This window comes from Paramacrobiotus metropolitanus, unplaced genomic scaffold, assembly GCF_019649055.1.
Source record: "Paramacrobiotus metropolitanus isolate TYO unplaced genomic scaffold, Prichtersi_v1.0 Parri_scaffold0000030, whole genome shotgun sequence".
NCBI lineage: Eukaryota > Metazoa > Tardigrada > Eutardigrada > Parachela > Macrobiotidae > Paramacrobiotus > Paramacrobiotus metropolitanus.
Genome location: NW_026570250.1, coordinates 82,131 through 108,124, shown reverse-complemented (window position 1 = coordinate 108,124; position 25,994 = coordinate 82,131). Strand labels below are relative to the sequence as shown.

General features: G+C 40.1%; 4 protein-coding genes across 10 annotated transcripts; 2 read left to right on the top strand and 2 right to left on the bottom strand.

Annotated features, from left to right (window-relative positions):
• Nucleotides 1-802: 802 nt before the first annotated feature.
• Nucleotides 803-7,539, bottom strand: LOC129588503 (aquaporin-7-like). 4 transcript variants are annotated; one of them, XM_055482723.1, is made up of 15 exons: nt 7,181-7,539; nt 5,211-5,331; nt 4,585-4,734; nt 4,178-4,353; nt 3,262-3,302; nt 2,782-2,873; nt 2,577-2,714; nt 2,444-2,506; nt 2,271-2,329; nt 2,176-2,187; nt 2,025-2,085; nt 1,840-1,935; nt 1,676-1,755; nt 1,391-1,586; nt 803-1,146 (listed from the first exon to the last, which is right to left on the bottom strand). In XM_055482723.1, exons 4-15 carry the CDS (start codon nt 4,244-4,246, stop codon nt 1,133-1,135), a joined length of 921 nt encoding a protein of 306 aa, XP_055338698.1. In that variant the 5' UTR covers nt 4,247-4,353; nt 4,585-4,734; nt 5,211-5,331; nt 7,181-7,539; the 3' UTR covers nt 803-1,132. The 4 variants fall into 4 exon arrangements, with proteins under 4 accessions (XP_055338698.1, XP_055338697.1, XP_055338699.1 ...); XM_055482722.1 differs by lacking the exons at nt 5,211-5,331; nt 7,181-7,539 and adding an exon at nt 4,914-5,170; XM_055482724.1 differs by lacking the exons at nt 5,211-5,331; nt 7,181-7,539 and having other exon boundaries at nt 4,178-4,350; nt 4,585-5,172.
• LOC129588502 (aquaporin-10-like) lies at nt 7,437-14,534 on the top strand. Of its 3 annotated transcripts, XM_055482720.1 has the most exons (13): nt 7,437-7,707; nt 9,037-9,131; nt 9,532-10,007; nt 10,773-10,813; nt 10,991-11,076; nt 11,660-11,821; nt 12,048-12,142; nt 12,654-12,681; nt 12,841-12,877; nt 12,993-13,112; nt 13,187-13,219; nt 13,608-13,740; nt 13,943-14,534. In XM_055482720.1, exons 3-13 carry the CDS (start codon nt 9,885-9,887, stop codon nt 14,066-14,068), a joined length of 984 nt encoding a protein of 327 aa, XP_055338695.1. In that variant the 5' UTR covers nt 7,437-7,707; nt 9,037-9,131; nt 9,532-9,884; the 3' UTR covers nt 14,069-14,534. The 3 variants fall into 3 exon arrangements, with proteins under 3 accessions (XP_055338695.1, XP_055338694.1, XP_055338693.1); XM_055482719.1 differs by lacking the exon at nt 9,037-9,131; XM_055482718.1 differs by lacking the exon at nt 9,037-9,131 and having other exon boundaries at nt 9,408-10,007.
• A 1,434-nt stretch (nt 14,535-15,968) lies between these two features.
• Nucleotides 15,969-21,842, top strand: LOC129588492 (nose resistant to fluoxetine protein 6-like). Of its 2 annotated transcripts, XM_055482703.1 has the most exons (16): nt 15,969-16,129; nt 16,285-16,418; nt 17,397-17,586; nt 17,662-17,924; nt 18,021-18,309; nt 18,366-18,472; nt 18,541-18,580; nt 18,665-18,727; nt 18,877-19,000; nt 19,430-19,610; nt 19,746-19,768; nt 19,838-19,894; nt 19,952-20,059; nt 20,116-20,313; nt 20,502-20,901; nt 21,159-21,842. In XM_055482703.1, exons 2-16 carry the CDS (start codon nt 16,320-16,322, stop codon nt 21,324-21,326), a joined length of 2,310 nt encoding a protein of 769 aa, XP_055338678.1. In that variant the 5' UTR covers nt 15,969-16,129; nt 16,285-16,319; the 3' UTR covers nt 21,327-21,842. The 2 variants fall into 2 exon arrangements, with proteins under 2 accessions (XP_055338678.1, XP_055338679.1); XM_055482704.1 differs by lacking the exon at nt 15,969-16,129 and having other exon boundaries at nt 16,136-16,418.
• Nucleotides 21,843-21,968: 126 nt separating this feature from the next.
• LOC129588495 (protein arginine N-methyltransferase 5-like) lies at nt 21,969-25,618 on the bottom strand. Its single transcript, XM_055482708.1, has 9 exons — nt 25,340-25,618; nt 24,916-25,140; nt 24,512-24,612; nt 23,781-24,111; nt 23,400-23,672; nt 23,157-23,329; nt 22,845-23,071; nt 22,548-22,648; nt 21,969-22,439 (listed from the first exon to the last, which is right to left on the bottom strand). The coding sequence occupies exons 1-9, from the start codon at nt 25,562-25,564 to the stop codon at nt 22,176-22,178; spliced, it is 1,920 nt and encodes a 639-aa protein (XP_055338683.1). The 5' UTR covers nt 25,565-25,618; the 3' UTR covers nt 21,969-22,175.
• Between the last annotated feature and the right edge of the window lie 376 nt (nt 25,619-25,994).

Here is a 25,994-nt window from a genome sequence, read left to right as displayed (position 1 = left end):
AGTGCCTCACACTCCCCATCAGCTCACTACCCATAGTCGTAGACGCGCACGGTTTATTTTTGGTTTGTGCATAGTTTCAGTTTCTTGTGATAGTACATGGTTACATAAATATTTTCTAGAAGTTATGAACTCCACCCTACCGCCATAATTATTTTATTAATTGTATAACCTATTCGGTGTATTAATTTTCATCCCGTTTCCGGAACAATGAATACGAGAACTGAAAGAACTGATCCTGTAATGTTTTAGGTGTAATAAAATCCGAACTACAATCATACGATACTATCAGTTCTGGAAATATTATTTATTATTATTACGGCACAAGAGCAGACGACCCCAAGGGGACTTCAAGTCTGGTCGAACTACCAAAGTTCAAACACAAAGTACATCAAAGCTGCTCCGTTATTACAGTAACTTTAATGGTATATCTTGGTGTTCGGTCATGGCTGATTAATACCTGCATTTTCAATAAGCAATCAAAACTTCGAACGTATCGTACTCAATTACAGAACTTGGTTTCACCGCGTGGCTTTTCACCATTTGCTGTTTTTACAACTGGCCGTTAGCAAAAGAGATTTTTCATGGATGGATGTACTACATATAAAAATTCGGTCGAAGAGTAAAGTGTATTGCTCACAGAATTAATTTTACTGAAACAAGTAAGAGTTTTAAATAAGATCATAATATGATTTTATTTATATTGTTCCCGCTAGCTATAATGTGGAGTAGCAACAATGTCGAGCCATTGTCGACCGCAGTCGGTACCCGCTGGCCAAAACAAGGTCGATCATCTTGAACAAGGTCGATCACAAAACGCTGTTTGTTATTTTCTATATCTAAACGTACAAACAGTACGTAGAGCACAATTGTTTTAACGCATAATTGCGAATAAAAACCTGTAAACACAAAACAGGCAGCCTGAGAAGGTGACATGAGTTCCTTGATGCGCACAAGACTCTGCACGTAACAAATCAGCACATGGTCAGTTATAAGCACAACTATCAAATTCAATTGAAGTTCAAGACATCTAGTTAACAATACGGCAGAACCGATAATGTGTTTTATTCATAAATGCAGTAGCCGTACGAGAATTCATCCAGTGCGTCGGGTTTCCTCTCACTGTCAATTTATTTCATCGGAATTCCCCTAAAAGCATGCATTGCAGTGGTTATGTAGATGTATTTGTACTAGGCCAATTTAGTATACATATAATTATAGTAGAAGTCAACTCACTAGGCGGCTAGCTTTTATAAAAGTCAACAAAATTTTCTGGATGTGCACCTCTCGTCCTAGCTGTATACCCATATTACTGGTATATCATTAATGGTTAACATACGTAGTTTCTCGTGCGTTTGAACATTTTCAGTAGATCAAGGCACATGTTAATCACCTTGAGAATACGCCGACTGTGAGGTCTTTAATGGCTGATAACTTGGCGTGGCGGTAATAACAGTAGCCGGATGTGTGGTGTGGATGACCAAAGGAGGACTAGACTCCAATGTCGCCGCCGACTGCGGCCAGTGGTTGGAGATGAAATACTTGTAGATCAGTGCGCCAAGCAGTGCACCCAGATGCGGTCCGATGACCTTTGCAATAAATATCGGAAACGTAAATATTTATCCGAAAATGTAATGTAGGTTTATTTACGCGCCCATTGACTGCCAGTTTCACTTACCGGGATCCAGAACCAGTTGTAATCTCTGATGCTAAAGGGCATGTGTCCCCATCCAGCCATGGCAGTAAAAATGCGCGGACCTACAAATCTCCCGGATTAGCTTGCGTCGTTGCAAAGTTTTTTCGCATCCATTAAATAAATTCCAACGTTTCGTGCTTGATTACCAAGGTCTCGAGCAGGATTAATGGGATATCCGCAGTTGAAACCAAATGCCAATCCGATTGCTGCGATTAGTAAACCGACCAGAATTGGCACCACTCCTGCAATTGGCATAAAACAAAAACTCTGAATCTTCCTTATTTAAAAAATCAGTTTGCGAATACATTCGAAGCTGTTGTATATGACGGACCTTTATGAGGATTTGTATTGCGCTCATCGGTCAGTGCTAGTACTCCGATCATGAGTAGCATCTGTTAACACAGTGATTCGTGTATGATCTTGTTGAAATTACACAAAATATGATTAGGCACAGCAAAACAATACAGCACAGCAATACTTACTGTTCCAAAAATCTGAAAAATATCGTATATCGTTAGTACATACATATAGCAGCAGAAGTAATATTCGTTTATTTCTTTAATGTGTATCGGCCTACTTGATCGAAAAAACCATTTCGCCAGCTGAGAAATTCTTGAGGGTACGATGCAAAAATTCCTTGAACAAAGATGGCACTTTATGATGCAAGTTTTATTAATTTATTAATTTTTGTGTTCCGGAAGCAATATAGCATTTTCGACTACGTAGCTGAGACTAGTCAAGATCCGTTACCGGCGGTTTTCGTGTCCAGTTCCCGAGATATGTTTGTGAACTGTTCGTAACTCTTTAATGCATCTAAAGCAAGTTCAAACAAAATTAGCAAATAAGTCACTACACTACATTTCTTAAATGCCAAAGAACATACCGAAATAAACCATCATAATAATGGCTGATCCAAACCAAGCACCGATATACTGGGCAGCAATGTATATCGGTACCCTACGCCACTGCAGCTTTCTTAAGCAGGCGAAGGCGACGCTAACAGCGGGATTCAGGTGACCTCCTGTTTTGAACAACAAAAAGCTATATATGCTTCATGAAAAAATCTAAATTGCTTTTATTGATTTTACCGCTGACTCCGCCGCTAACGTAAACTCCAAATGCCACCGCCAGTCCGTACGCGATGTTGATGCTGAAGAAATCGTTAACGCCACCGGTTGGTCTGCAAAAACACGCGGCTGCGACAATCCAGCACAGTATAGCACTAAGTGCAAAATGACGCAGTATTAAAACTCTGGCTGTGCAAATACAGCTCTAATAAATTCGGCAAATGAAACAGTGACCTTAATAAAGATTTCTAGGGAAAGCGGTTGCTTTTCTCGTAAAAATTCTCTTGTGGTGTACAAATGTTTAGCTCGATATTCCTCATGACACTAAATCGTTTCGACGGTGTGTGTACTGCTTGTGCTGTTATTGTCCAGCTACTGCAACGAGTCATTATGCTGAACACATTCCCAGTATATCTATATGCGCAACTTAAATTTAAATGCAAAAAATCTTATGTGATTTTTTTTTAGCAAAGTATGGTCTGTATTGTGAGCAAAACTTACTTGCTGAGGACAACTTCCGCAACCGCACCATTTCCGAACACCTGAATAACAGAACAGAAGTGACGAGAAATCAAACAAAACAAAGTAAAGCCAGGAATATACTCCGTACACCGAAGAAGAATACATAACATGCAATATTCCGTACGGATGTAGTTGCATGTGGGACTACAATTTACTGTATTAAACTCACAATTAGAAAAGCGGTAAAGGTTCTGCAAAAGCGTAATTTTCTCTACTATTTTTTTAAAAGCATGAGGTGGTGGTATTGTACTAAAGAATGCAAGGTGGGATAGTACTAAATGATGCCCAATAGAAATCCAATTCGATACGTTATAATATTGCAATCATTAATTTATATCAGAATCATATAAAAACGTCCTTGTTGTAACAAAATAAAAGTAAGTCTGTGCAACCGCGCGCTCAAGAAAATAATTGAATCACCCCAGAAAATAATTCTTCAAAAAGTTGTACTTATGGAAACTTTGATATCGCGCCCCGGTGCACAAGCCTTTTTTAAAGTTTGTAACCAAAACTGGTTTAGATATAACTATATAAATATAACCGGTAGAGGGTATGCACGCCGCGGTCACAGTAGTTTGTTTTATTCAGGCGGCATAATACGCGTAGTTTTTTTGCATGTCTGGTTTTAGCTTATCGGTAATTGTTATCAAGATAGCTATCACGTATCCTGTTCACGATCTCCAAGTATTAATGTTGTTTATGATCGCATTGTATTGTTATGTGTTTTTATCGCAGGCCTTAAACTATTCACTTATGCAAAAATCTTGCAGTCGTATATAAGGCAGAGGTCGTTTCTTATCAAATTTGTAGAATTAAACGGTAAATTCTCGTCTGTTTTGAAATGAGCAAGCTTCGATGATGTGATAGTCAAACTCTTAAATCATTTGGCACTTACGATCAGAATGAATGTGCCCAAAAACTCTGCCAAAAATTCTCGAACGTAGTCGTTTTTGAAGAGCTGCATGTTTGACTTCCGGTTGTCTTTTAGTGCTTGAACGTCTTGCCGGTTCAGGTCTTCAACAGCTGCTTGAAGAGCAATGTGGTCCACTTCCAGCCGTCGCCGACCACCTTCTGTGGAATAAACCGATCTAAGGGTATTGCGCTAGCACTTTTCGAACTAAAACTAAGAAGTTAGCGAAAGATTTTAAACGCAGAAGGTTTTCTTAAGAGCATTCTCGATATTCTGTATCGAAATTTGCATTTCTTTCAAGCATTAAAACTAACAATATCGTAACCATATGTAATTGACGAATTAAAGCGCACGTCCCGCTTCCACAATGTGTTAGCAATAATTGATTGTACCGTTTGGTATCAAGAATCATGCATCTCCTTCCCAGATTAGGCTTTTAAGACATTTATCCACGGACTGGATCAGATCACGCATCAGTTATTGTTAAATGTGGACGAGCACATAAGCCTTTTCGTCGAAATGCACTCAGCAGTGTTGGCTCTCTATGATTAGTGCAGGCGTAATTATTCGGAGTTTCCAATGGGAAAATGGCTTCTTTAATACACTACGAACACTATAATTGCCTTGTATAAAATAAAAAGCGTGAAAATATTTCCGGTCTGTACATTGACCAGAAATCCCACTGTGCTAAGACTTCCGATAGGTCATTCCGAAGACTCACACATTGAACTTTGACAAGACAGCCAAGGAGCACACCGCCGGCCGTCCGAAGAAATATATATGCAACCAGCAGATGTTAATCAGTTGGCTATATTATGAGAAACCGGGGCTTAATGAGTCAAAAACAAGGCATTAACATTCAGAACCATGACATGCATGTGATGAATGTTGCGTTTTTGACAGTGACACCGACATCCAGTGCTAACTGCATATATGCGCAATTCGGGGCGTTTGTTTCCCTTTTCATTTCTCCACCGTTTACATATAATACAGTGCAGTGCACATATCCGTACCTTACCCTGAACTTCTTCAGCACGCAACCGGATACGTTGACCGGGTGCGCTGGATGCCGGCATGTTTTGTGCAGTTGGGGATCTCGTTACGGGATCCCTAATACGCATCGATTGGGACTATCCACCCTAGTGAAAACATATGTACATATACCCGCCGTTAACCTGGCTAGTCAACTTAATTCCAGGCCGGGTCGATATGGATTGTGTTGTGGATATATATGCTCATGAGCCCGGAGAGAAATTGGGAAGAAATACAAAAGAAAGCGAGTGCTTAGCATGTACTATACATCTACATAGTAGATTATAGAGATGTTATAGGCTGCCCAAATGCTATGCCACGACTACGATAGAGAATCTTCATTCATGTGTAAATGGAGCATCAAAATATGGTGGTTATCCCGTTAAGCTTATTTCCACCAGGAGCAAAATAGGTCATTTCAATTTATCCTGCGTGCTGCACAGTGAATCGGTAGCTTTAGTGCTGTAGTGGGTATAGTACGCACAAGATGGATCGTGATTAGTTCGCACTTTAAGAGACGGTTTATAAAATTAAAGCAAACCGGCATGTTATTGGGATGAGCTGGATGTGGGCCGGGTGTACACGTACAATCATTTATCAGCCATTTTCAAGATGCTATCGCAGATTCATGAATGTTTTATTAGTATAGCCAATCCTATAGTGATTACTGCACCAATTTACAACTGTGCAAAGCGATCGTCAAGATCGGAAACGACTTCGTCACGCCTGCTAGCATCAACATCAGTAGCTAGCATCAGTAAATCAGCTGATAATTAATCCAGTTGAAACTGCAATTTGCTACTCAACCTACCACCAAATTAAAATTACGAATAGTTACATATTTAATTCGTATAGTGCCTGGGAAGCAAAAATTTCTCCCGTCCTGCGTAAAATATTGCTCTGCAGGGCAAATGCGGTTTCATTGCTTCAGTAAATTTCGTTTCATGTGCATGTTTACGGTTGTTATATTATAATTTTATAGGTCATTTTTGTCGCATCGTGGGTTGCTTCGATCCATGTACTTCTATATCACTTACTGTCATAGGCAATTATATGGTGAGTGTAAAATTTTTCACAGCCTTTTTAGCACCGCTTGAGTAATTTATCATAATGCATGCTTGCGCACCACGATTGTACAGGAAGCATATATATTAATGTTAATTTCCTTTTCCCCCATTTTGTAATGATTTTCTAACAAACGATTAAATGATTTAAATATTTAGAAATGGTTAGTTTATGGATTCTTCGCTAGCTTGATCATATCAAAGAAATGAATTACAGATTACAGTTTACATCACTGTCGTCTTGTTCGCTACAAAGAACAACTTTTGCTACAAGGCCTTGGTGAGAAAACCGGTCGATCAGGTTTTATTCAAAAGAATTGTTATTGCACATACGGAATACAACTATGCATGGGCTTGTTCATTATCTACTAGTCAACCGGTAAAATATTTAACGTGCTGTTGTGTGGAAAAAAGGGGACCATTTTGGCAGGTATAGGAAGGAAATGCAATACAAAGTAAACTCAGCAAGGTGCATGCGTGTGAAATTGTCGTAACAGAAAGGTCTTAGTTTTGGTCATTTATACAGAGTGTAACTTAACAAACTGCCTATACAGCAGCTGTGTTATTGCCAAACATAAATTGTTGGTAACTGGACCGGCCACTTGAAGCGAACATGGAGAACTTTCTTGTCCGAGTTGCACCAGCCACCAACGTAGACAATTTATCACACAATACCACTATAAAGCACACTACGGCATCCATGATACAGCGGCTAATCTAATGCATTAAAAACGTGGTGTTAAAGTATAAAGTGGCAAGGAATTAACGCATGCGCAGACGATGGACAAAATTAATCCATCCAGTTAGACGGCATTTTTTCGTCGATATAATCATTACCAGTACATAATAACATCTACCTACGTGGCTCTTACAACGGAAATGATTCACTTACTTTAATTGCTATTTGTATGTTCTCAAGTCTCAAAACCAAGACTAATCTAAAACGCCCTTGGCGAAGTTAGTCGCGCGTTTGAGCCATTGCCGGAATTTCGCATATGAGTGCAGTATTGTCCAAAGCCGGTTCACAAGCTGATTGGATCAAATCACAGCAGACACCTGTGTATTGTACGCAGAATACCAGAGTAGACAATTATATGGTATCTTGCAATACAGCCCAACGAAATTTCCAAGAGTACCGATACTAGTACTAGTGCCACTATTCAACAAAATTTTCACGGCAAATAAAGAAAAACCAATTCCGGTATCAAATGCTTTTAGAGCGGCATTTGAGTTCTGCAGGCTGCTAACCGATGCCGGCTGTTTTCTTACGATCTGAAAATATCTTCGGTTTTTAAGACCTCATTAACTCTGCCGGCTAAGTACACCCATTTTTGTAACCGAAAGTTCAGTACAGCCACCACCAAGCTATCAGTCCATCTGGGAAAATCCTTGGATTACGCTACACAAGTTAAAAGTTCGGTAGGTAGCAAAACCATTTACATTACTGCATACGTGATACTATTACCGTTTTTTGCAAACTTGATCTTTAAGCAAGATAGTTTTGTGCCCATAAAGCTGTACCCATAAAGCATTTATACGAGGGATTTATACATAATCTGAGCGCAAAAAAAGTAACGATCGGCCTATTTGGAGCGAGAGTGTTTCGTTTTTTTTGTTGCTGTACGTATATGCAATCACTCCATCCATATTTCTTTTCCGGCGCTCACTGCAACCGGAAGAACATCTACTGCGGCTAGTTGATTGCTAAATTGCTGTGGAACTGGCAGAACAAACTGTGACTTTTACTATTTCTTGTACAGAACGATCGCAGGCAGTACTAAGTTCCTCTAACGAGTAAATGATGCTTTATTTAGAAAAGGAAGATCGAGTGTATATGTGTAAAAATTGACAGATGTGCGTGACAACGATAACAGACTGACTTTTTTGCTAGATGTCCATGATATATGTTCGAAAATTCAAAGCAGTTAGAAGTCCAAGATGCACATGCACAATAATTAGGGTGCTCAATTTTTGCAGTACATTTACTGTATTTGCTTATAAACCACATAATGCAATATAAGATAATCTTTGGGAGTTAGACAACATAAATTTTATTTTGTTTGTTTGCTGTAAAGCACATCGTTAAAAACATAAAATGTGAACTTTCGATAGCTACAAAGCCAGGTATACAACTTCGTATTCTCTATAAATCATAATCCAGTTTTGGTCAACACTCTTAATAATATATATCATGCAAAGGCATTTCCAAATTAAAAAAAAATATTCTACAATTACATTGTAATTTATGGCATACCATAGCTGGAAGAGCCATATTAATCAATAAGCTAAATTAGTCGGTAATTTTTGACTTTGGGCGTTATGGAATTCGAACTGGCCTCAAATAAATTTTCTTCGTATATATTATATATAAGTATACGAGTTTTAAGTCGAACTAGTTGAGTTGGGGCCTCGCCTAGTGCGGATTCTTGTTCGAGCTTAAAATTGACCATCATATTTCTTGTTTATCTGACCTTCAGCAACTGTTAAGGTCAGTCACTCGGACTGCTAGGGTATTATCGGTTAATGCTATATGTGCAATACAGAGCAGTGCTGTAGGTCAGAAATTTCGGGGTGTTTCGCTAAGGGAAAATTTTTCTGCTGTATATCTACAGTGTACTTCACCACCATATTGCATAAATATTTCATACACAGGGTAATTTTCTGCTGATAAGCTAATATCCATTTATCTTATTTGGCATCCAAATAAACTTTCCCCTTGGCTCTATGGGCTCTTCTTTCCTTTTTCAGTGCACTTTCGTGTACGCGAGCAGTCTGCCAGATTCTTTTCTGACCCGTGCTAACTTCTCGGCATTTGGAACTTGTCCTCTCCTACAAACTGTGATGTGAGAAAAATATTTTTATCCATCAACAAGCGTGCTGTATGTGTGTGGGGGCGCATATTATTTTTGTTATAAGTACCAAAGTTTGTGGACCAAATTCCAATAGGAATCTTCTGCACACGTACCGGGAGAGAAGTTCATTACTGTTTTTTGTCTATAATAATTGCACAAACCCACTGCCTGATCACGATCCCTCCAGCCGCGCTACTAAAGCCGGTCAAATTCTAAAAACACATACAAGAGATTAAGCGGACGTTTACTAGAACATTCTCATTAAAGGCTTGCGTTACATTGGTCATCGAGTAGCAGCACGCGAGGCCGCCCACCAATTGCGCCTTACAGTTCAAAAATCAAAAACGCACGAAAAGTATTTGGATCATGAGCCGAAATCTCCCTGTTGCAGCCAGCAGCGACGACGTCGACAACAGCTACGATAAGGAGCATAGTACAACCACCGATCGACCGGCTTCACACACATACGTACGGGACATTGACGACGACGGTGTCGATAGACCGGCAGTTGCGGCAACAGCCCGAGAACACAACATTCCCATTCGCTTAACACACCAACCTGCTACGGGACCGGCACCGATTCCATTAGCCAGTCGATACCCCAGTAATTTTATTCCATCAACAGTCACTGCAGCTCCATCTGAAAAGGTGCCCTTTTTAACCAGTCAAGACCGCAGCAACGCTCCTCTTTATCAGACTAGCCCGAGCGATCCCGGTAGGCTTGCGCTAATTAGGACACCGGATATGTCGAAGGAATTGGAACCAGTCAGTGTCACCTGGCAAGGTAAACTTGCCAGGGCTACACGGATTCGCAATGTGTTTGCGCGGGACTTCTTAGCCGAATTCCTGGGGAGTTTCATTCTCATCGTAAGTATCCGATGCCACTAATACAATATTAATCTTGGCTGCGCTAACCTGGACTGATTATTTATCGTCAAAAAGTGCAAGCTAACGACCGGTGTACCGATTTTTAAAGCAGAGAAGCTTTTTAGCAATTGTACAGTACTCGGTGACAATCACAATTTTACTTAATTATTGCTTGACATAGTCGTGCGCATACAGTCGATATCTTTGCTAAATGCTACCGTGCTAATTACGATCTCGTTAACTTTTCAAAAGCTGCAGTATCAACATTTTCGATTTTTGTTGGCATAAAATTTGTGAAAATTTAATAGTTCGTCAATTGTATGTGCTCAGGCTTCTGAATTTAGCGAACGTGGACTCAAAAACGGTACGAGCGCCGGTGCTGACTATATTATTGCTATATCGGTTGGGTTGTTGCTTATCCACTAAGTTCGCAATACTTTTTGCAGCAAAAGTTGATAAAAATTGCAGAAATCCGTTTTCCACCTATTCCGTCTGTTTCTCCTTCATAATTTACTTTTCTTCTACCTGTATGGCTGTTTGTAACTTTCAATTTGTTGAATTTGTATCATTCGCATTTTATTAATGCAGTGTTGCAGCAATGATCCAACCATATCAATCTGTTTTATACCACGTACCAGGTTTGGCAGCGGAGATTTAACGATTTTTATGTATACGTAAAGTTATGTTCATTTTGCTTTTTAAAAATTTTAAAAATCATTGCTACAGGTACGCTTTTTGTAATACGGTGCATGTGCTAATTTGCAGGTGTTCGGCAACGGCGCCGTCGCTCAATCCGTTCTCAGCCGGTATGTTGTTTGATTGGCTATTTGTCAATGTAATCGCAGCTGTCTAGTTTGTTTTGGATATTGTTGATAAAAAGATAACTAAGAGATAGAACTTTGTACAATATAATACCCCAGCTCAAGCTGTATAAGGGTTACATACTGTACATGAGCGGTAATTACCGTGACTTGCTTTTGCAGTAAAGACGGTGGAGATTTCTTCTCCATTAACGTGGCATACGGTCTGGCTGTTGGTTTTGGTGTTTACGTCGCGGGGGGAGTTTCAGGTTGGTACTGATAGCATTTCCGGTGAATAACTCACTGCCAACGATAAAGAGATTCTGCAAGGAAAACCACTTTATGTAATTTTTAATAGCTGGCCTACATTTTAGCTAAATCCAAATTCTGCGTGTTCCTCATTTCAGTGTTGACAAGAATAATCTAGCTTTGTAAGCGACATAGAAATAACTGGTGCCGCCATCATATTTAATTCAGTACTTCCAGTCTTTAACTCGCGCAGTTTTGGTTAAAAAAATTTATTATTACTGTATCGAAAATTGGCAAATAAATATACATACATTTAATTCGATCTCCCAGGAATTTGCTGTCTTTGACGATGATGATGATTACCTTACACAGCTCGCACTCCACAGTCAAGCTTTAAGCCTTACAAAACAGATTTTCGTTGTTCGTTATTGTTGTTGCCTGTCATAGGTCGCAAAATTGTATACGTCGCTAATAATGCTACCACCCTTCTGGGGAGTACCGGAGCAGAGACTTTTTATCTGAAATCGTTTATTCTGTGTTACTTGTAATAGGATAATTGCTCGTAATACGTAATACAACAAATTAAATAGTTACCTTATTCAGGTGGTCATCTTAACCCCGCTGTGTCCCTTGCCTTCGCCTTGAAAGGCGCACTGAAATGGGTAAAAGTCCCGATTTACTGGCTGGCGCAATACCTTGGATGTTTTGTGGGTTCCGCTGTTATCTACGTAATCTATATCGACGCTATGAATGATTTTGATAAAGGTAAACACGTACAGAATATATATACTTCTACAAATAAATATGTGAAAACCTTGCAAGTCAAAATATTATGACATATCTATAAATACAGAATTTTGCCCCATTTCATGCTTACTAGTCTGTTGATTAACCTACGAGAACTGGTTAAGGAAAATTCACAAACGCTTTTTTTCTCGATTGTAAAAATTTAGGGAACACTTTGGAATTTTTATCCGGTTTTGTTGTTCAGGAACTCGGTATACCACTGGAGAGAATGCTACTGCTGGCATCTTTTCTTCCTATCCGAAAGGATATCTTGACTGGCGTGGCGGTTTAGTGGATCAGGTAACAATAATTGTATTAATTGGACAGGTGTTACCTTTTCATTTAAATATTAGTAAATTCATAATTTTTAAAGTTTGTTTACAAAACTATCTGCACATAAAACCCAGTCTTAGTTGTTATTAACCAATCATATGATGATTTTGTCATTCGAAAAGCAGTATCCGTACGAGTACTTGTGCTCGTCATGTCCATTTACCGAATAAGACACTTTACACTGTTTGTTGCGCGCCTTGCTCACTGCCGCGTTGCCAGTATTTATTGTTAGAGTTAGTACTGTTGTAATTGCGATGAGTCTCGAGTGTTACAATAGCTGAAATTTTTGGGATATTAGTAAGTTGAATCATTGGGTACAGTTTTGAGAATTGTCGGGGATGACGAATTATTTAATACACATGCAGTGTATTCATACTGCTCTAGATCTCTGCATGCAGACTATGCAGTACATGTCTCGTATGCATAATCTGCAACAACATCAGTATCACTGTTATAAGAAAAAACGTCTGTCTTGCAGATCTTTGCCACAAGTTTCCTAATGCTCGGTAAGGTTACTGCTCTCCATGATCACCTGCACGTACAGTACAGTATACTTGTGTAATGAAGTTTCAAGAACGTAACCAGAAATATTTCTTTTCAATCGCTTTCGTTGCTTCGCATTTTAGCAAAATGGAAATTTAGTTTTTTTGTGATCATTATATTAGGTATTCTTGCGCTGACTGATGAACGGAACATGGCTCCGTAAGTATGCACTATGCAGTACTTATACAATTAATAATAGTGACATGCTACATTTTTTGACATCTTTTTGTGGTTTTTTACACCTTAATAATAGGGTAATAATTTCTGTTTGCAGGCACAAGGGCGTTGTTCCCATCTTGGTTGGCTTACTGGTCACCGTCATTGGGCTGAGCTACGGATACAACTGTGGTTATCCCATTAATCCCGCTCGTGATCTCGGCCCTCGCATTTTTACGTAGGTCATTCGTTCCATTCCCGCTAGCGCTGCTAATGGGGACTAAATCTAACTTATGTAATTCGCTTTTGCAGAGCAATGGCGGGATGGGGAACTGACCCGTTCAGGTATATAATAGATAGTTTAAATAAAAAGCGCTAACACCAACTGAAAGTTTTTCCGACATTCTTCTCGCAGAACGAGCGAGATGCCAGACTGTAAAATACTGATTTATTTTCTTGTGACGATTATTATCATTGTAGTGTTATTGATAGTTAAGGATTTGTATTTTTAATACAAACTTAAAAGTGGTATTCGAAAGCTTCTTATAGAAAATAAGTGTTTTACTCTTATTTGTAATTAGTTGTTTCCGTCTTTCTGTGTCCGTTAGGCTTACAATCAGATCTTGTTTGCTGTGTTTCCGTTACAAACTGGCTTCCTTTCTAGCATAACCTGATGTGCAGTTAATTTATCGTTTTAAATGAGACATTTCTTATTACCGTGCCATGTTTGCAGCTTCAAAGACCACAACTGGTTTTGGGTCCCGGTAATTGGTCCGCATCTGGGTGCCATCTTAGGCCTGGGACTGTACCAAATCTGCATTGGAAACCAGTGGCCAATTCTCCAGCGCACCGGCATTGAACTACAGGTAAGCGCTCCGTTGTCTTAACAGTTTACTTTCAATTTCCATACTCGAGCATGGTTATTCGAGAACCGGTTATACTTATCCAACATAAAATACGTATTTATTATTTAGGTTTTCATAAAAATGGCTGCAAATGTAGTGTCAACTTCAACACAAATGCAATATAGCCGAAAACTGGCTGCCTAATATAACTTGGCTTTTACAGGTTGTTCGCAAAGCTGACGAGTACGAACTGGTTAAAGCCAGCCATGTGACCCCGCACGACGCAACGGTTCCCGTTTCCTTCCGTACGGACGATGAACAGACCCAGCGTCTTCTGACAGTGCGATAACGGAAACCGAAATACTTTGACAATTCAACAAATGGCGCTAAATTACAGATCTTAACACACTAGGCATCTCCAATCCAATTGGATGCACTACTCCTTTCGTGAAAGTACTCAAATGTTGTTTAGACCAATCTATGCCCGAATTTTTACGTCTAACCGGCACCTTTTTGTCGCATTTTTAACTTTTTATGCATTTTTGTTTTTCTGGGTTCTTTGTATCGTAGTGAAAATTCTATTTCTGTAGCGAGGATATGCAATATTCAAATTTATTATAGGTTTCATTTTTATTAACAAGTAAGCAGCATGCCATGCGATTAGGTATTACGTTAGATGCTACGGTAGATGCCTTTGAATGCCACCCGGTTGTATTAGTGCATGTCATGTGGAGGAAGTTCTCGTTATTGGTTATACCCGCAAAGTTATCATTTGCGGTTGACGAATTGCTGCCTTTTTAAACTGGATGTTGTTTTGTTGTCGTTTGTTATTTGCTGTCATAAATAATAAAGTGTTCGCACACAAAACTGCGCATTAAATGTGCATCACTTGGACAACCTGGAGAGTAGTGAAGACATTTCCAAGGTCCCAACGTACTCTACAGCTGTTCGTGCACTGAATATGGCTTTTTGGCCCATACATCATATCAGGTTATACGGGATGCAGAGAAGAACGTTTCCGGTACTTTCCCGATTTAGGTCACAAACTGGCTAAGGATTTTCATTGAATTATGCCATCTTGACAACAATGGTAGCTGTGTCTATAATTCGTCCGAAGTACAATCGCATTTTTTTTATTTGAGTACCGATTTTTAATTCATTGTTAACAAAATTGCATTGTCTGCTAGCTAGCTATAGATCTACAACCCAATATGAATAGATACAAGTAAAGCAAATCTTCACGATCCAGAGGAATCAGCCTAAACTGCACAAATAGTATTTTAAATTTTTATAGTTTCGGTTTTTTATAAGCAATGCTGTGGTCCACGGTTATATCGTAATGAAATGGTCCAGCCAGTCGCAATGAACCCATAATTGTGTGACTACAACTGGATGGTATTGTGCAACAACGTACTTACGTTAGCAATACAACATTTCAGCTTTTAAAACGTTTCAGTTCTTCCAGAATAAGGTACGTAGTTATTGCATACAAAAGGTATTTAAACTATGTCATAATGATATCATATTGTTTTTCCTGATTGGAAATAATTTTATATACTCTTATTAATTTTATCGTTCACCTTTTATTTCCTGCTGATGCAGTCAATAATAATATTATTATAAGGAATTTTTGATAAAACTGTGCCCGCTTAAGGAATAGTAGGAGCGAAGATTCTGAACAGCGTCCTAAATGTTTGTGTACTCAGCAACTTTAATGAACTAGACTGAACTAAACGAAACATCATTCCCAAAACCGTAAAGACTAATACGAAAATTGACAATATAACTAAGAAATCGTTATAATTACAGAACACGCAAATCAGTACTTCAGTATGTAGGAAGTATTATATGGTGAGGGTTTCGGATATGCTGGCCGCGGGTCACAGCGGGTGTACTGTAACGCAACAGATAACGCAACCCGGCACATCACTTTAGTACCTAAACTGGAGTCCTTTTGGACAGCTAGTGGTTTTCCGCGATATCAGCTAAGTGGACATCGGACTATCGGATGAAATTTGGATTTTGACCTTTCGGTTTAAGATGCAGTTGTTTGCCGGAAACTACGATTTTGGGGGCTGCGCCGATATGGTTTTCCATTTGGACGCTCACTGCCACATTGAAATGCAACGCTGCAGCCCCATCCCTGTAAAAACCGGTTCTGAGATAACCGACGTATCTTGTACCAACATACGATGTGTACGCAGACACACGTACCGTATCAGCGCATGCGAGGCAGCATTCCTGGCCTTGTGGCTTGTGCAGGAATTATTTATTCAATTGATGAGCCAGACTTGATTGCAAATTGGTGATTATTTCGCACTGAGCTGCCGCAGCTGGCTTTCTGAAGTTTGCTTTCCGCGCGACCGAATCGCAACGTTGGCATATTTTATGATTGCCAGAGTACACACAGGTCAGACCTTTTCTGTGACAAAGACTTGGGGACTGCCTAGCTGGTGCCTGCCATTGAAATAGTTGTTGGACGAGAAGTTTTTCAGTTCTGTAGTTAACCGGTTGCGTTCACTGTACCATCCTGCCACTAGTAAACTGACTTTATCTCTTCTGCAGCCTTATCCCAACCGTCCGCGGACTGATCGGAGAAGATGTTGCGGATTTTTGTTTGCCTTTTGGGACTGCTCCTCGGAGCGTCCCGGAGTGGAGCTCTGAATCCATCGTTTGACAAGGAAACCTTGGCTCTTCAGGTTAGTACTTGCGTTTTTTAGCCTGAAGGCGCTGTTTAAAATGAATCAGTTAAAAGCCGGCCAAAACTTGCGGTTTATCAATTTGGGTGTCGGTTTTTGTGCGGTTTATAATTATTAACATTCAACAGATTTAGATTTCTCTTTATGTATAGTTATTGTAACAATGTATTAAGTGAAATAAGTTGTACAACCCTAATTTGGCCCAGAATTATATTTACCGTTGGGGAAATTTTGCAACCAGTAAATAAAAAAATTTTGAATTTCTTTTCTGTGAAATCGTGTTCTGATCTGAAAAACCGAATGCAGCAAGGATTTATACATTTTATAGAGAATTTCATTCATTTTAGTTTTACTTTTTACGTAAGTAATTTAAAGCAGCTTGGTATTGTAACTACGAGCACTGTTTTTGTTCTTTATTTATCAGATTTCTTTAAGGTGTGTACTTGTTGCGAATGTTTTGGTAAGTTAAGATTCTGTGTAATAATTTTGGAATTGTAATAAGTACTTCTGCTCCCAGCCGGCGAAAAATATACAGCATCATTATTTATTTTAAGTTCGGTATGCAGATTTCGCAATTTCCTTCCACTTATCAGAGTAGCGTTATCGCTGCCAGGCGCACTGCAGCTGTTCTGTTATCTTCGTAGATAAGTGGTGTATATGGTTATGTAAACATTAAGATATACAAATATAACGAAATTTCTCAGTTTTAAGTGTAATGTGGCAATACATATGAACCAAGTGATAATTTTACCGAACTATGACGCCAAAATATTTTATCAGTTGCAACCATCACGCTTTTGTAATATTTTTTTAAAACAACTTTTTTGGTTATCTGTTCGGTTACTCTGTAGCTGGCTGATTTTAAACTGAAAGTACGAGTAATCTTGCATGCGTTGCTATATGAGAAGCTAAACTAAGAAGAGCTCTGCAATTGTAATATTAAACGAGTGTTAAGTAATGTGATTAACTTTTGTCTAGGTCGCAATGACAGATTGGAAATCAAAAGATTCGATCCACGAGCTTATTTCGGTTATGCAAGACCAAATCCCGATGACTGTATCTCCGAAATGCAACAGTGCCGTTAGAAATTTTGTGTTCGACCTCATGCAGAAAGAAATGTATGCCGTCAGAATGGTAGACGCATTCGGGAAAACTCCTTCCGGATTAAGTAAGGCTGCGTCTTTGTTGTTGTTGAATATCACCTTGACTTGGAAGGCTGGCTGTGAATGTATGTATGTTCTAGTGTTGGGGCATCTACTTATTTTTGGACACTTTGACCAGTGTCTGGGAGTGAGAAGATTTAACGCGACGACCGGACAGGATGAGCAGGCTGCCAACTATTGTTTGGTCCGTCTGCACGAGCCATCCATCGCTGCTCGATTGCCAGCGCTTCCTGCTTATGGTGCTTGTCTTCCACTCGAATGTGCCAATCCATCTGACGCCGAAGGTTTCGTCACCGGGCTCTTCAAGCCTCTGCGAGCGGCTGCTAACCTGAATGCTGTCCAGGTACTTATTTCAGGAAATAAAAGCACATTTTTATGTTCTCCTAAAAAGTTGGTGCAGTATTAACATACGTTAACAAATTCTCTGCAATTTCCAAAGGGTATCTGTGTCACGCCGTTGGCGAAAACCCCGGGATTCTACGTCATGATCTCAATTTGCGTCCTGATTTTGATCGTGGTAATTGCCGCTGGCGTGGTCCATTGTGCATTTCGCCGAAGATACGACACAGGAAAGGGCTTGAACGGCACGGAGATACCATTACAACAGCCGTCTGTAGAGATCTACACCCAGAAAACAGCAACAAATGGAACCACTGTCGTGCAGCACACTGAAATCACTAAGAAGCCGAAGTTCGGTTACGCTAACATCCCTACTTTCCTTCGCCCGCGTAAGTCTTGGAGTGTCTCTGCGCTCCAGAGGATGCTCTAATCGGTATAATTGCAGTTTTATGTTTCCACATTCCGACGAACCTTTCCTCAATTGGAGCAATGGCCGGTGAGGGTGAAATTGCCTTCCTACATGGGTTTCGAGTGTTGAGCATGTGGTGGATCGTGAGTAGTACTGAATTACCATGGTATTTTGTTTCGAATAAGGATAATAAAATCTACGTGGTTTACAGATTCTTGGTCATACTTACTATCTGGGAATGAATTTCGTCGGTATGTGCTGTTCGAAAATTATTCCGTGCTGGTCTTTTGCAGCCGGTATGGAATGGTGTCGCTGATAAATATTTATGTTTGCAGCAAACCGGCTAATGCTTTACTTCAAGGCCCGAACTCTAACCTTCCAGCTGATTCTCAATGCTGGTTAGTCCGAAAGATTTGCTTAAAAATGTAGCTGTGTGGTTTATGGCAACGAAATCTATGTTTTCCATTTGTTAGTAGTACGTTCTCGTTCACCTTTAATTGCAGTTTCTTATACTTACTGTGCTCACAACCAGCTGTATTTCTTGTAGGATATGCTGTGGATAGCTTTTTCCTCCTGAGCGGATTGTTGATAACGTATGTGTTGGTGCGGGAGCTGACGAAAAACAATGGGAAATTGAACTGGATTGTGGTCTATTTTCATCGTTGGTGGCGGTAAGTTAAGACGCAGATTACTTACAACGCAAGCCGCATGACTTCTTCCAATCAAACTGGCGTTTATTGAGCTGTAATTGGCATTTGATGCAAGAACATTGCACGCACTCATCAGCTGGTTACACTTTCCGGGCATAATTCCAAATAAATTATCCTGGCGGGTGATCTGGTTAACTGTAGATGTTGTAGATAGTAACCAACGCTGCACCCGGCACAGTTCTTTGATCGTGTGTAGCAGCGATTTGTTTACCACCGTATTGGTTATCTCATCGTGGGGGTGCTTTCGTAATGTTTGAGTGTCAATTGACGGGGCTGTTAGAAATAGCATACGCTGGGATTTTTTGGCAGATGGATGAGTGACTTGTGTCAGAAATAACCGACTCTGCTGACGTTCGAGTCAGGCTTGTTTAATTGTTTATTTTGGGCTAGGCTGACTCCTGTTTACGTTTTCGTCATGATGTTCTACGTGTATGTGATGCCGCACGGAATTGAAAGCCCATGGAAGCTGCTGATTGCTCAACAAGGCGCGCCGACTGAATACTGCAAGAGCTACTGGTGGTCAAATATTTTATATATCAACAACTTCTTCCCAGTGTACAGAAAAGGACAGGTGATACACTGATTTTCGCGAAACTTTTTAAAGCTGTGATAGTCATTCACAACGACATAATTTAATCTTTTTTGTAAATGGAACTGTTACTCGTTTTTTTAGTCATAGCATGACTAATTCTCGTTTTTTTTGTAGTGCATGAATTGGACGTGGTTCCTGTAAGTGTGATGTGGGCACAGTGACTTTATTTTGAAGTGGTAATGATACAATGGTTTTGTCGTTATTAGTGCCCTGGACATGCAGTTCTTCATCATAACTCCGATTATTGTGTTCATTATGTACAAGTGAGTTGATCACTTGTTGTTGCATTTTATAAGTCGTAAAATATGGTGTTTGCCCAGGTCTTACCGTGCGGGAGCAGCAATTGTCGGTGTTATCGTGGTGGCTTGTGTGGCGACAACGATGGCCATTATTGGTTCATATAATCTTCCAATCCACATGTTCCAAGAGTAAAAAAATCGAGGCTGTAAGTTGCGAATTTGTCTTATGTTTGTTGTTTTTTCAGGCCTGTGACGTATAATGTCACGATTCAGAATGCTCAGATTAACGGATCATGGGTTTCTGGCCATCTTGATGGTGCTTTCTATGAAGGGCCGGCTCCGTGGTATATTGAATCGCAATATCCGGCTGTTTACAACAATCAAACCCATAATAACGATACAATTTTGGCCGTGCGAAATTACGAAAAAGATGTGGATTACATGTACGAACCGTATCTCGTAGGACATTCGATTTGAGCAGAATTCATTGATACTGTGACACTGTCTGTTAAATATCGACCTGACGCAAGTTAGCTTTGAACCATTGGTTGTGGGAAATAGATAATAATTTTACCACTTTAAAAGCTTCTTGTATGTAGATGCGCTGATTTACATTATTATTGTTTTATAGTTATGAAAAGCCGTACACGCGCATCACCCCTTTCGTCATCGGCATCCTCCTGGGCTTTATGTTCGCTCGCCGGCCGACGTACAAGTTCTCTAAGGGCGGAAAACTGATTGCGGGTGCAGGATGGTTGGTGAGCACGGTTGTTGCGCTGCTGCTGTTGTTCGGTTTCCACTTGGCCGACCGCTTCAACATGATGCCTCCCATTCAAACCATGAGTCTGAGCGCACGAATCATCTATGGAGGTCTGCAGCGGCTGGGTTGGAGCGCGGTATGCGCCTGGATTCTCTTCGCCTGCAATTATGGTTATGGCGGTTACGTGACCAAGATCCTGTCTCTGCGATTCTGGCGACCGTTCAGCAATTTAACCTACGGGGCGTATTTGGTGCACATGCTGACCCTACAGGTGAAATGTTATGAAGCATTATTTTTATGAGCAGATTACATGCTTGTTGGTTTACTGAAAATATGAATACAATGATCTGGATAATTAATCCTAATTTGCTTTAATAGTACTGTTGATAATGATCATGCAATTGCATCACACAATGTGCTTTTGGAAATTATTGCTATGAAATCTTAAGTAGTAACTGCGAATTGGAAAATTTGTTTGAAACTAGAACGCAGTGAACCTCGATTGAAATTTATTGTGTTTATTTGTAGCTGTATTTTGCCAGCCAGCGTTCTATGATCTTCTTCTCCACAATCAACTTCATCACAGTCTTTCTGTCTCAAATCTTCTTGGCGTATGGTGCTGCCTTGTTCTTTGCCGTGCTGATTGAAGTGCCGCTTCTTCGCCTGGAACGACTGATTCTTAAGAAGACTTTGTAATAGTTATTGCTCATTGAATTTGGCGGCATTTCAAGACATTTGCTTATATTTTTGCCGATCCCTTGATTATTGTTAATCCATGACCTGAAAGGCGCCACATACTCCGTTCGACCCTGTCCAAAATCCGACACCCTGCTCATTATTTTTGTTCTTTTAAGTCGTTTTTGTTTTTTTTCTAAATGTTTTACGCGTGTTTTAGTGTATTTTTAATGCCAGTTGGAATTTGTCTGGATGTTGAGTAGATCATGAACTCTTTTGGACCAAAGTGCCTTTCATTAGCAGTTACATGTTGCAGTGCTTCCTATGTGTTCCCTTTCGTTGACCTTATTTCTCTGCCACTGCTTTTCGGTATCTCGGTATCATCAATCGGTGCTTTAGTTTCTTGTAGCGTTTTGCTGGTTTTATTTAATTATAGGTTAGCAAAGTTGATGGTTTTTTGGCGATGACGAGTTTTCCGTCCCTTATTTTTTGTTATAAACTTGGGGGGTTATGAATAAACAGACATACAAATGATAACATCATCCAGTAAGCTGGCGAAATCTTTTCAACCTGATACCGTAGGTACCTCGTACTAAACGGCAAATACAGGTACAAACAACTTGCATATATTATTGTACCAATGTTCTACCCTTCCGTCGGCGATGTTGATGGGTGATCGACCATTTCGCTGTTACTGTAGTTAAGAGGCAATTAATTCACACTAAACTTGGTAAGTATTGTACTCGTATTTCGCACATCAAGCGTCTCGTATCAATAGCCATGCAGCTACTACAAGTCATATCAACAACAGCATTCAAAAAGTGCTAACCATAAGTCCGAATTATTGCATAAATTGTAAACCATAATGTTTTAGCTTTTGTTATTGTCTGGTTTGAGACCTAGCCAGTAATCAGGACGAAAATTCTGCAGAGGAAGCAGTTCCGGTGCGAGCAAAGCCCATTCGTACCATACACGAGACTTCTCCGGATCACATCGTCGCGCCAAGGAAAAGATAATTTCTTGACCTTTCTTAACAGCTACTTCCTTCGACAAGCAGAAATAAGCGGGAAACCAGTTGGGATCACTGCCGATTCCCACAGTTTGCCGGTCAGGTAAAATATTGAACGAAGCATTCTGAAAAAAATACCATGACTAATTAATAAATAAGATCCAAAGCGTTAAATAAACAACGTTCGTTTTCTGATTTTTCTGGCACAGGTTGTACGAAGCTTAATTTCTTACCCCATATAGGAGCATATCAAAATATCCCGTGAATCCAGTCAGAATATAATCGTCCTCGGCCACAAATTTCAACGTGACATTTCGCTCGTTAGTATGGGGTTCTGGAAATATTTCGTTAAAAAGGCTTAACCAAATCCTGATTACGAGTAAATTTTAGGTATGCAAATCTACTCGTATTAGGGCAACTTTCGTTCGGCTTGCAAAAACCGAATGGACCGGTCTGTGCGAAATGGACCGGAAGCAGTGTAACCATGTATAAATTCAAGATACATATGTTGATATGTACAATCCACTTACCGTAGTTTGGATGCTGGAATCGCCAAGCCTTCTGATACCTCGCAATTGCGGTGAAATTTCTAGGTGACACAATGGCCATCTCGTTCTCCACGCGATATCCTGACGATGTCAGCGTGTGAATGTCCTCCCAATACGGAATGCTCATTACCGGCTGCACGTAACTGTCGTACGCCCACGGAATGGATACACCTTCCGGCTTTAGTAGTCGCTGGGCGCCGTCAATACATCTAAGTACAGTATATTTTAAATTATGCGGTTCAAAACTGGCAAAATTAATTATGATTATTGTCTGTATTACTTCAAGAAACCTACTCAGGGGAGCATTCATTACAAGCCATCGATCCGATTAATTCGCTAATAATTAGATCGGCTTTGTCGTCTGTGTGAAACTGACGCATATCGATGAAAACGATGGTGATATGCTCTTTATAGGGTTTCCACTGAGCTTCCAATCGTTTTTTCATGACTTCAATGGCAATAGGATTCTGGAAAGCGAATTTAATTTACCCTATCCCCACATGATGCTATTTCCGCATTCGGATTAAAATTCGTTACTTTATCGATGCAATAGAGCTTCCACTTGATTTTCAGCATATCGGCTACTTGGATAAATTCCCAGGCCAGTGGACCGCGCCCGGCACCCACCACCATCGCTACAAACGGCTCATGCAATGTGCCGCGTTCCAGCTGACCTTTGAGGTACGCATATATGGCCATATGATAGTCCACGTATTTCTGCTCCAGTGATTCGAAGATTGCGTAAACGCCCTCGCTGATGTGATCCTGCAATGGCTGCAGGGCGAAAATCGGATTATCCGGCACGGAAGCCTAAAATAAAACATAAAATAAAAATGACAAATCAATTAAAAAAGAACACTTAAAGAAAAAGCCGAAATATAATGTATTTAAAATTTCGTCCGAAAGCTTCCATTTTACCATCTCGTCATAGTGTTTAGGATCGATAATGTTTTTGCGGAATTCCGCAAAAATTTGTCCAGCATGACGCAGCTGAGCGGCAAAATCCGGATTGTCGCTGCGGCTGCGGAAGAAGAGTCCGTTTTGGGGGACTCGATACAGATGCTGAAGCAGAATTTGCATGGACTTGGACAGTATTCCATTGCTCCACTCATCCGGTAAAACAGCAGCACGCAAACGCTCCCCAAACCACCGACTAATTTTATTATGGGATTGAGGTAATTCGGGACCAAAATCCAGCATTAGCGCCAGCTTCGGATTGACCCCCGCCGCTTTCCGCAGATTGGTCCACCTAGGAGAAATCGAGAGTGAGAAATCATTTCGTATACTCGGAATCACAAAATTAGATATCGATAGTACTTCGTATTTTGGTTGATACAATTTAGATATTATTCAGGCACATCGCTCACCATCAGCGTAGTCTAATGGTGAACGACGATCGCATCATCATATATGCGCATATAGGAGCGCGATTAAAAATATATTGATTTACATACATAGCGACATGCATGTCGCTATGTATGTAAATCACAATATATTTTTAATCGCGCTCCTATGAACATTTTTATCGGCTGATTTTTTGTTACAAACGGTGTTTTATCGAAGCACTGCAGACATAGTAAAAAAAAGGTTCATAATATCAAAGAATAACGACGTCGAATTTTACTTTCGTTTGATAACGCACGACTCACCATTGCCAAGCTTCATCGTAAACTTCATCGATAGTTTTGCACTGTTGGTGAAACAGGGGAACACGAATCCAAATTTGGCGGTTGGAGCGGGGATTAAAAGGCTGCAAAAATTGTCACCACAACCAGCTATCATTGATGCTACAGTAAGAGACGCCAAAGATTTTCGAGGTATCTATTGCTGTTGCTAAATTGCAAGGTTGATGATATGAGAAATGCTCATCAGGTAATCGTAACTCCTATTTAAATATAACCGATTATAAGCAAGGTGTTTTATCGATGAGATGCAATTAATATTAGACTAGTTTCTGCGCAATCGGCGAGGAAAAAATACAGCAACAAGAAGCTGCTTATCTGTATACACAACCCATTGCATTTTGTAATCGAATAGTTTTGTGAAAACTTACATCAATGGGTGTTCGTCCATGATGGCTGTCCAACAGTACCGATTCTAACTTGACCTTTGATTTGGTGTTCTGTGGATCGCGCGGCTGCATAGGCCAGTTCTTCTCCAGCAGACGGCTCAAGGCAAAAGCCAGTTGGTGATGTTTAAAGGGCAAACTCACTTCTGGTGAGATTATTATGGCCTTCACATCCTGATTTAGAATGGCAAGAGCGTTGTTGCACCATTCCTGCATATAACGTTACAATTTTGTCAGCAAGGCGCTAAATTGGTGCAAGTATAAGAAGGTATAAAATCACGTAAGCATTTTACAAAAACTTGTGTACAACAAAATTTAATTTCATATTTCATCCATATATTCGATGATATTTTGCATCGTGCTAAAATAAGAAGGTGCTAAGTCCTCTTTTAAGAACAGCACCGGTGACCTTTTCTTTTTCCAGGCTTGTGCAGCCGGTTTCCCATGTCGGCAGGCTAACATGAGCTACGCATTGCGCTGCCAGTTGACCGGGTGGAGGCACTAAAGGTTGGTCTACAGGAATAACTTGCAGTGACGACAATCCGGATCCATTCGGTATGTTGTGCTGCTTAACGACCGTTCCATTTCCTTCCACCCATATACCGAACTGGAACGGGATATTATGCTCGGTCATTTTCAAAGGTTATTTGCGAAAAATTCATAAATTCGGCAACTTTTAAAAAGTTCAAACAGAATACCGAAGGTTTATGTCATGCGGAACAATTCTTATAATCGCCCTAGTTTCCGTTAGAGCCTCGAAGCGAAGATTAAGGTTGTTCATTTCGCAAAGAATGGTATTGTACTGTTCGTTGTTTTAGGCACGCCGGCTGGTTGAGGAAAATTAATGGCGATTGACAAATACATTCTTTACAATCCATCTAGAAAACGTTAAAGCTGCTATACAAAGTTCCTAAAATGGTTGCAATTTTGCACCTACCAATCACGCCGTTTTGAGTGGCCTGCAATTGTTATCCGGTAAAAGGATAACCGCTTTTCGAGAAACCCGTTTTTAAGAAAGAAGCGCTTTTTGACAAATCTAGAATGTGATCCAAAAGTACTCGACC